This window comes from Malaclemys terrapin, chromosome 12 (assembly GCF_027887155.1).
Source record: "Malaclemys terrapin pileata isolate rMalTer1 chromosome 12, rMalTer1.hap1, whole genome shotgun sequence".
NCBI classification, from domain to species: Eukaryota; Metazoa; Chordata; order Testudines; family Emydidae; genus Malaclemys; species Malaclemys terrapin.
Genome location: NC_071516.1, coordinates 47,032,050 through 47,042,694, shown reverse-complemented (window position 1 = coordinate 47,042,694; position 10,645 = coordinate 47,032,050). Strand labels below are relative to the sequence as shown.

General features: G+C 51.0%; 1 gene segment (V, D, J or C); it reads right to left on the bottom strand.

Annotated features, from left to right (window-relative positions):
- Window positions 1–6,817: 6,817 nt before the first annotated feature.
- LOC128846166 (T-cell receptor alpha chain V region CTL-F3-like) lies at window positions 6,818–9,257 on the bottom strand (the record flags this gene model as incomplete). The annotated part of the segment is given in 3 exon segments: window positions 6,818–6,833; window positions 8,671–8,968; window positions 9,212–9,257. Coding segments are annotated over 3 exon segments (360 nt in total), but the record flags the coding sequence as incomplete, so codon positions are not given.
- Window positions 9,258–10,645: the final 1,388 nt, after the last annotated feature.

The window sequence follows — 10,645 nt, the reverse complement described above, 5'->3', positions numbered from 1 at the left end:
TGGGTTGGTTCCTGAGTTAGAGTTGTTATGGTGCGGTGCGTGGTTGCTGGTGAGAATATGCTTAAGGTTGGCAGGTTGTCTGTGGGCGAGGACTGGCCTGCCTCCCAAGGTCTGTGAAAGCGAGGGATCATTGTCCAGGATGGGTTGTTGATCACTGATGATGTGTTGGAGACGTTTAAGCTGAGGACTGTAGGTGATGGCCAGTGGAGTTCTGTTGGTTTCTTTTTTGGGCCTGTCTTGTAGCAGGAGGCTTCTGGGCACACGTCTGGCTCTGTTGATTTGTTTCCTTATTTCCTTGTGTGGGTATCATAGTTTTGAGAATGCTTGGTGAAGATCTTGTAGGTGTTGGTCTCTGTCTGAGGGGTTGGAGCAGACATGGTTGTACCTCAATGCTTGGCTGTAGATGATGGATCATGTGGTGTGTCCGGGATGGAAGCTGGAGGCATGAAGGTAGGCATAGCGGTCGGTGGGTTTTTGGTATAGGGTGGTGTTAACGTGACCATCACTTATTTGTACTGTGGTGTCTAGGAAGTGGACCTCCAGTGTAGATTGGTCCAGGCTGAGGTTGATGGTGGGGTGGAAGCTGTTGAAATTGTGGTGGAATTCTTCCAGAGTCTCCTTCCCAGGGGTCCAGATGATGAAGGTGTCATCAATGTAGCGTAGGTAGAGGAGGGGCGTGAGTAGACGAGAGCTGAGGAAACGTTGTTCCAGGTCAGCCATAAAAATGTTGGCATATTGTGTTAAGAGAAAAACTGATATGAAGAGTAGGTATTTTTTAACCTACATCCAGGTATTGCTACTCTAGCACTAGCTGCTACTGCCCTCCCCTCTCCCACCTTTCAGGTGTGCCGCGGATGGGGGGGCGATAAGTAGCTTCTCTGTTTGTAAGGAAGGTTTGAGAGCAAAGCTGGATCTGTGGTTAGGCCAGGAGCCTAGGATTTGGGAATCTAGTCCCTCCTCTACCAAACATGATCTCTGTGACCTTGGATGGGTAACTTGTTAATTCTCTGCGCTTGAAGACCTCATCCCTAAAATGGAGATAGTGACCCTGTCCTATATCACAGAAGTGTTGTGAAAATTAAATAAATTCAAGGCTGTGAGGAGCTCAGGTAATGGGGCCCATAAAAGTAACTTAGATAGAGGTTATGGGCTTATAATAAATTTTTCAAAAGTACCTAAGTGAGGTAGGACACTAAGTCCCATTTACAAAAGGCTCTATGGATTTATGGGATGAGGTTCTATGGATCTATGCCATGGAGGAGTCAAACAGATAATAATGCAGCTTCCTCCTGGTTTTTAAAATCTGTGACTCTATTATTTCAGTCCCTATTCATTTTTAAGGGGAATCTGGTGTTCAAACCCCGAAATCAGATTAAAACGCTGGAACCAGGTATTTCCTAGCACACACTTGGGGAAATTGATAGTCATGGTGATGGCACCTAGAGGTTAAAACTGAGATCTGGGTTGGGGCCATCAGGCAGGGAGCTGCACAGACACCCAGTGAGAGACAACTCCTGCGTCAAAGTCTTTTCAAACATAGCACCCAAGACAGATGAGGAGGAATGCCCGTGAGGGATCTGGGAGGGGTTTTGTGCAGCTGTCTCCGGGACTCTCTCCCTGTGTCTCATTCAAGGCACAATAATACACAGCTCTGTCTGCCAGCTCCAGGCCTGTGATGATCAGAACTGTAGCAGTGGCGTTAGCGTCAGAAGTGAATCTCTTCCTGGCAAAATCTGCGTGGTCACTGATTGTGCTTCCCTTCGCTCCTCTCCGGAGAATGTACTGCGGGGCTTGGCTGGGGTTCTGGCGGTACCTGTGGAGAGAGGCACCGCTATAGCTGGTGCTGTAGGAGCAGCTGAGGGTCACAGCGTCTCCTTCTATGACAGACACGTCGGGTTCAATGGATTGGATTGAATTGCCCGACACAGCATTTAGTCAGCGCGCTGTTCCCTTGTTAATGGGTAACTGAAAAAGAAAGGGAGGGAGGGAGGAAGGCAGCAGATAGCTAGACCGTGTCTGCAGCAGTTGATCAACTCCCTTGCCAGGGCTGCTGTAGCTCCAGTGCCTGTTTGTCCCGCCCTGCTCCTGCCTTGGACCTGGCCCTGCTCCTCCTCTGAACTCCGCCTTGCCTCAAGTTGCAGGTAACCCTAACCTGGCCCCCAGCTCCCATTCCTGATTTGGGCTTTGCCTCTTGGCTCTGTCTTCTGGAGGCTCGCTCCTGCTCTAACCACTGAGTGTGACTGCCCACATCCTGGTCAGAAATAGAGAGTGGCTTTGATAGAGTGACAGTAGCTTTCATTTGAGATGAGGTTCTGCACCAGCGAAATTCTCTCGGGCATCTGGAAACTGACTCCGTGTTTTAAACAGGTGTTTCCAGACTCAGAAAATAGGGTAACCCATTTCTCAAGGGAGCTTTTTGTAAAGACAACACATCTCGTAATAAAACATTGCAAACCTCTGCACGGAACTACTCTGGGAGATATCAGTGAGGTAAGAAGGAGTCATGCTCGCTTAGCGGAGATGATACAGAGATGGAGACTGGAAGAGAGCTAATGGAACGCCGATATTTAAAAAGGGCTCTAGAGGTGATCCGGGCAATTACAGACCGGCAAGTCTAACGTCAGTACCGGGCAAATTAGTTGAAACAATAGTAAAGAATAAAATTGTCTGACACATAGAAGAACATAAATAGTTGGGCAAAAGTCAACATAGTTTCTGTAAAGGGAAATCGTGTCTTACTAATCTATTATAGTTCCCTGAAGGGGGTCAACAAACATGTGGACAAGGGGGACAATGTAATGTGAGGGAAGGGAGGGTTTTTGCACAGCTCTGGGGTGAGGCTCTGTCACTGTGCCCTCTGCAAGGTGCAGTAATACACCGCTGTGTCTGCCAGCTCCAGAGATGTGATGCTCAGAGCTGTGGAGCTGTCATCAGCCTGGGGAGTAAATCTCTTACTGGCAAATTCTGCAAAATCCCGGACAGAGCTGTAGGCCTTGGCACCTGTTCGGAGAACATACTGTGGGCCTTGGCCAGGAAACTGTCGGTACCAGTAGAGATAGACGTCAGAATAGCTGGTATGGTAAGAACAGCTGAGTGTCACATTGTCCCCTTCTCCTGCAGACACTTCGGGTTTGTTGGACTGGATCGATTCACCCAGCACAGCACCTGGAACAAGAAATATACCAGTTATATACAATCAGAGTGCCCAACCTAAACAGAGAGAGAGAGAGAGAGAGAGAGAGAGAGAGAGAGAGAGAGAGAGAGAGAGTATGGAAGGAAAGAAAGCTGAGGGACCGAGATAAAAAGACAGATACAGAGAAAAGGAGAGAGTACTGCAGAGGAAAAGGCAGGCTGGGGGCGGGGGACGGATAGTTAAAAGCAATGGTTCCTGTTTTAGGGAGAGACTATTTAGCAATGGGACTGGCTGCATGAACAACACCAAAAATCACAATTACCTGGGCAAAGAGTAACTATAAAAAAGCTCAGTATCAAACTCGTGCCCATGGTTTGAGATTCACAAAGCGGCGGTGAAAACACAACAGCGAAGCAACAGGATTGTTGGCTGAATGTGTTAAACTGACCCAGATTCCTCCCTGAAACGTCGAGGGGGGCGGATCCGACCCCAATGCCCAAACCCAGAGGAAATGAGGGGAGGGGTGTTTGCTTCCGATTTCTCTGTGAAACCCTCTGCTACATGGCTCTTCTACCCACTCCAGTTTTCAAAAAGTTTTGTCTGTAGCTGTGACTATGCAATGGATACAATGTTTAGACATGAAATGGACTTCTTTGCCTCATCGGGAAATCAGAGAGACTTCTTGCAGAAGAAGCTGGTTAAACAGAAAGCCTGACGGACACAAAGAGAGACCTGGGTGGATGGATGCTGATTTGAGTGGAGCTGAAACGTTTCACAGCAGCTGAGAACCGGCCCGACAGAGTTAGACCAGAGTTGCGGTGATGGGACAGAGATCAGAACCTCGCCCGGTGTTTTCTACAGCATGTTGCTAGCTGCAGGAAATCCTGTTACGATTTGTGGGATGATTTATTTTATTGATAACAAATATTTTTATTTAAAGATTGTAAATTCATGTATTTATTAACTCACATAAATATAACGGAGATAGTAACGCATCGGGCTTGGCTTGCACAGCATGGTGGGTATAACACTACACAGGGATCGAAACGGAAAGATCCTCCCAGACATGGGACGAGCAGAAGGAACTGAACTCGGCAGAGAAGTGTCATAAAAAAGGTCGGGTAGAAAAACAGTCTCTGAGACCCTCGGTGTGTGGGAGCACTTCGATCACTTCTTGTAACGCCGGAGATGCAGGTCTGCCCCATTGTGGGTCTCAGAGCACAGTGATACACGGCGCTGTCTTGGAGGGACACAGCCTCAATCTTCAAGAGAACTGTCTTATTAGCGTCGAACAGAACTGTTGAGAATTTTCCAGAGGTGAACGTGTTCTTCTCAGCAGGAGATTTATAGGCTGTCAGTATATGCTGGGGTGGTTGGTTCGGATACTGGCGGTACCAGAAGAGATTCGGGCTGGTGAAAGCTGTGGTGAAATTACACTGTAATAATGTAGGGTTACCATATTTTGTGCCTCCAAATGGAGGACACTCCACGGCCCCCCGGCCCCGCCCACACCCCCGCCCACACCCCCGCCCCAACCCCGCCCCCTCCCCAAAGTCTCCGCCCCCTCCCCTGCTTCCCGCGAATATTTGATTCGCGGGAAGCCTGAAGCAGGTAAGGGGGGTCTGGGGGGAGGAGGCGCGGCCCAGGCTGGCCCCCCCGCGTTTCCAGCCTGGGTCGGCTTGGGCCCTGGGGTGCCAGCCCCGGCCGACCACCCCCGGCCCGCCCAGCACTGCCGGCCCCCGGCGGCCCGGCGCACCCCCCGGCTCCGGCTCCTCGGCTCCCCGCCCCGCGGTCCCAGCTCCCCGGCTCCCTGGCTCCCCGCGGGCCCGGCTTCCCGGTTGACCGGCTCCCCGCGGGCCCGGCTCCCCGCCGGCCCGGCTGACCGGCTCCCCGCCGGCCCGGCTCCCCGCCGGCCCGGCTGACCGGCTCCCCGCCGGCCCGGCTGACCGGCTCCCCGCGGGCCCAGCTCCCCGCCGGCCCGGCTGACCGGCTCCCGCGGGCCCAGCTCCCCGCCGGCCCGGCTGACCGGCTCTCCGCCCGACCGGCTCCCCGCGGGCTCGGCTCCCCGGCTGACCAGCTCCCCGCGGGCCTGGCTGACCGGCTCCCCGGCCCCGCGGGCCTGGCTCCCGGCCCGGCACTGTGACCCTGGCCCAGCACTGCACCCCTGGTTCCCGGCCCGGCACCATGCCCCCGGCCCCGCACCGGCCCCGGCCGAGCACCACCGAGCCCTCCCAATTTTCCCGGACATGCCCGGCTTTTGGGGATTTCCCCCCGGACGGGGATTTGAGCCCCCAAAAGCCGGACATGTCCGGGAAAATCCGGACGTATGGTAACCCTACTCTCTGTGTTTCTGAGTCACTGGGTGGGTTTCCTGAGGAATCTGGTAATATTGGGGAGTAATTAATGCCCACTCTCAACACCCCTAGACTCTGAAATTTTGTCCCCTAGGGAAAGGGAAAATGTTTGGTTTTACCTCTTTTGGGAGGCATGGGTATGATGGGTGGGACCCCCTTGGATGTCATCTAGGGTGCTGGGACACCCCTGAATCAGACTGTTCTGCCAGCCTGGGACCCCTGAAACCCGGTCCTGCTAAACCAGGCACTAAAGCCTCCTCCAATAAAGTTGACAGGGGGGCCACACCCAGCTGCACAGAGAGGCAGAGAGCAGCTCTGAGAAGGTTCATCTTAAGGGGCTTTCCACAGTACCCAGATGCCCGCCTCCCTTTGGAGTACAAGCCCAAAAGTATATGAAATTCGCCTCTTCCCTCAGTGTGGAAGAGAGTATGCACAGTTTCCCCTCACACCGCGCCACCACAGTTAGAAAACACATAAATTGGGTTATATTATAAACCAGAAATAAGATTATTAAATATGAAAAGGTGTATTTTAGGTGATCAAAGAGGTAGCAAAAAAACCCCAACAAAGTAGGTTACTGAGAAAATAATGCAAAGCAGGCAATCTAAGCTAGTTACAAACTGGTTACAAATAATAATTTCTCCCCCTAGTTATTGTTTCAGGTAGAGTCCATCACAGGACAGGTAACTCTTAGGGCAGTGGTTCTCAAACTTGGGCCGCCGCTTGTTCAGGGAAAGCCCCTGGTGGGCCCGTCCGGTTTACTGCTCCAGGCCAATGGGGGCGGCGGGCAGTGGCGGCCAGGACATCCCTCAGCCTGTGCCTCTTTCTGCAGCTTCCAGATTGCAATAGCCACCGGCTTCTCCACTGGCAGGGCAGCTCTCAATCTCGTGTCCTTGCTCTGCAGGGTGAGGGCAAGCTCAGCACACAGTCCCATGAATGTGGCTTTCCTCATGCAAAAGTTCTGCAGCCACTGCTCATCATCCCAGACGTGCATCAGGATGTGATCCCACCACTTGGTGCTTGTTTCCCGAGCCGAAAGCGGCATTTCACGATGGTGAGTGTGATGGTTTGGATCACAGAAAACCCCTTGGGAACTGCCAGCTGATGTGCTGAGACTACCTCTGAGCCGTTTTCCCTGCCAGAATGAGATTTCAGAACACTGCCTGGTTTGAGCCAGACATGCTTGCTGGCTACAAACACAGACCCAGGTCTGAACCACATCACACAAACTGCAAGCTTAACTGAAAGTAGCTTAAGAAGTGTTCCTATCTCTTACACTCAGATGCCCAACTCCCAGTGGGGTCCAAATCCCAAATAAATCTGTTTTACCCTCTGTAAAGCTTATACAGGGTAAACTCATAAATTGTTCGCCCTCTATAACACTGATAGAGAGATATGCACAGCTGTTTCCCCCTCCTTCGCCAGGTATTAATACATACTCTGGGTTAATTAGTAGGTAAAAAATGATTTTATTAAATACAAAAAGTAGGATTTAAGTGGTTCCAAATGGTGACAGACAGAACAAAGTGATTTACCAAGCAAAATAAAATAGAACACGCAAGTCTATGCCTAATTCTGTATGAAAACTGAATACAGATAAAACCTCACCCTCAGCGATGTTCCAGTAAGCTTCCTTTTACAGACTAGTCTCCTAGTCTGGGTCCAGCAATCACTCACACCTCCTGTGGTTACTGTTGTTTGTTCCAGTTTCTTTCAGGTATGTTTGGGGGTGGAGAGGCTATCTCTTGAGGCAGCTGAAGACAAAATGGAGGGGTTGCCCAGGGGTTTAAATAGACTTTCTCTTGTGGGTGGACACCCCTCCCTCCCCCTGTGTAGCATCCCAGCTACAAGATGGAGTTTTGGAGTCACACGGGCAAGTCACATGTCTAGGCATGACTCAGAAATTACAGGTAGCAGCCATGGTTCACAGGGTACAAAATATATTGGAAGGACATCACAGGTCGTGCTGATGAGGCAGTGGTACTATATATGAAAGAAAGCACAGAATCAAATGAAGTAAAAATTTTAAATGAACCAAACTGTACCATAGAATCTCTATGGATAGTAATTCCATGCTTGAATAATAAGAATATATCAGTAGGGATATATTACAGACCACCTGACCAGAATGGTTGTATTGACTGTGAAATGCTCAGGAGATTAGAGAGTCTATTAAAATAAAAAAACCTCAGTAATAATGGGGAGGGGTTCAACTATGTCCATAATGACTGGGTACATATCACCTCAGGAGGGGATGCAGAGATAAAGTTTCTTGACACCTTAAATCAGTGGTTCTCAAACGAGGGGCGCCGCTTGTTAACGGTAAGCACCCTGGTGGGCCGGGCCGGTTTGTTTACCTGCCGCATCCGCAGGTTCGGCTGATCGCAGCTCCCACTGGCCTTGGTTCACCGCTACAAGCCAATGGGGGCTGCAGGAACCGCAGCAAGCACGTCTCTCGGCAGACGCCGCTTCCCACAGCCCCCATTGGTCTGGAGCAGCAAACCGCGGCCAGTGGGAGCCACGATCTGCTGAACCTGTGGATGCGGCAGGTAAACAAACTACTCACTCCGGAGTGCCTTTCACCTTCCTCTGAAGTAGCTGGTAGTAACTACAGTCAGAGAGCAAATACTGTGCTAGACGGATGTCTGGTCTGCGCCACACCTGTAATTCCAATATTTCTATCTTTCCTGACTTCAATTTCTGGATCACCGCATTTCTGAAACCAGCAAAACCTTCACACAACAGACACAAGGGCAGTTATGGGAGGTAGAAAATGTTGAAAAATAAATGGATATTTATATTCTGTTTCCTCCAGGAATATGGAACATTTCAGTTTTTGAGAGACCCCCAATGTCCTAGTTTAAGGGCTCGGATCTCAGCTGACAGGAACCAGGGCAGCTCAGCTGACTCCTGGGCAATTCCTCGCTGGTTTTAAGCATTTTGAGGAACTGGATCATTTGCTTCCACTGAGCTCCAGCCAGTCCCAGCAGTCTGGGGTCTGGCCCGTTCACCCCATTGGAGCGCTGCACAGTCACACCCGCGGGGTGGGAGTCACTGACTCCACTGGCGCTGTGCAGAGTCTGTTCCTCTGGGGCTCTGACCCACACCTCCTTAGTGCCGCCTCCTCTTCCCCCAGCGGGTTTCTGTGCAGCGACCCTGCTGGGTGCAATCACTGTGTCGCTCATGGCGCAGTAATAGACGGCGGAGTCGCGCAGTTCGCTGGAGCTTTTCTTCAGGTGGAAGGTCTTCCCCTGATTGTCGGGTGTGGCGGAGAACCCCCGCCGGCTCCTTCTCACCTCCTCATCGGACGCTTCATATTGTGTCAGCAAGAGGCGAGGGGCTTCATTTGGGTGCTGCTCGTACCACCAGAGCGTAGGAGTACGATAGGAAGTGTCATAGGTGCATTTTAGCAGCACTGGTTCCCCTTGGGATACAGTCACTCGGTCATCAGGTTGTGTCACTGACTCTCCATTAGCCCCTTCTGGTGAAAAATAGAAGTTTACGTAGACACACAGACGGCTCTTGGCTTTAACCTGCAATGTTTATCCACCTCCCAAGCTTTCGGAGACTAGAAGGAGGGGAAGGTTTATAAACAAATGGTTACAAAAAGAAAGTAGGGCTAACTCCGCATCGCCTGGAACTGGATGCAACTTAACCCTCACCATTTACACCAGATGCCATCTGGCCCCATACAGAGCTGAAATGGTGCAGACACGCTACTCACCCAGAGTCGGAAGTAGTGTAAGAACAGACACCCAGGGGAGGAACATATTTCAGGGATGAAGTGGGAAGGAAACTTCTTCCCACAGCCCAAGAAAGAAGCTTCTTCCTCGCCTTTCCCAGCTGTGCGGAGGAGCTGGGAGGGAGAGGTTTTACTCAGGGAGGTGATGCCTTAAATACACAGGCTGCTCTTTGCTCACTGGCGCTGGTTTCCTCTGCTGAGTGACTGGTGCTAACCACGCAGGCCGTCCGCTACTGCCCCCGCACTCGGCTCTCTGGCTGCTGCACAGAGCTGGAGGGGAAGGGGGAGGAGAAATTGCGGGGACGGGGAGATCCGATACCAAGTTACACAGCGGGGCTCTGAACTGCCAGCCTGTGACAGCTCTGCCCGAGAGGCGAGTCAGTGGTAAAACAGCGGCCCCTTGTGGAGGAAGTTTCGATAAGCAGCTCACAGCCGCATCTGCTCCAACCCCTCAGACAGAGACCAACACCTACAAGATCTTCACCAAGCATTCTGAATTCTAGGATACTCACACAAGGAAATAAAGAAACAAATCAACGGAGCCAGACGTGTACCCAGAAGCCTCCTGCTACAAGACAGGCCCAAAAAATAAACCAACAGAACTCCACTGGCCATCACCTACAGTCCTCAGCTTAAACCTCTCCAAGGTATCATCAGTGATCTTCAACCCATCCTGGACAATGATCCCTCACTTTCACAGACCTTGGGAGGCAGGCCAGTCCTTGCCCACAGACAGCCTACTAACCTTAAGCATATTCTCACCAGCAACCACACACCGCACCATAACAATTCTAACTCAGGAACCAACCCATGCAACAAACCTCGATGCCAACTCTGCCCACATATCTACACCAGCAACACCATCACAAGACCTAACCAGATCAGCTACAACATCACCGGCTCATTCACCCGCATGTCCACCAATGTTATATATGCCATCATATGCCAGCAATGCCCCTCTGCTATGTACATTGGCCAAAGTGGACAGTCACTATGCAAGAGGATAAATGGACACAAGTCAGATATCAGGAATGGCAATATTCAAAAACCTGTAGGAGAACACTTCAACCTCCCTGGCCACACAATAGCAGATGTAAAGGTAGCCATCTTACAGCAAAAAAAACTTCAGGACCAGACTCCAAAGAGAAACTGCTGAGCTTCAGTTCATTTGCAAATTTGACACCATCAGATCAGGATTAAACAAAGACTGTGAATGGCTCTCCAACTACAGAAGCAGTTTCTCCTCCCTTGGTGTTCACACCTCAACTGCTAGCAGAGCACCTCACCCTCCCTGATTGAACTAACCTCGTTATCTCCATACTCTATTTCTGGATGTTTCATTTCCGAAACCAGCAAAACCGACACACAATAGGCACCAGGGAAGTTAGCGGAGTGAGGAATTGTGGAAAAATTAAT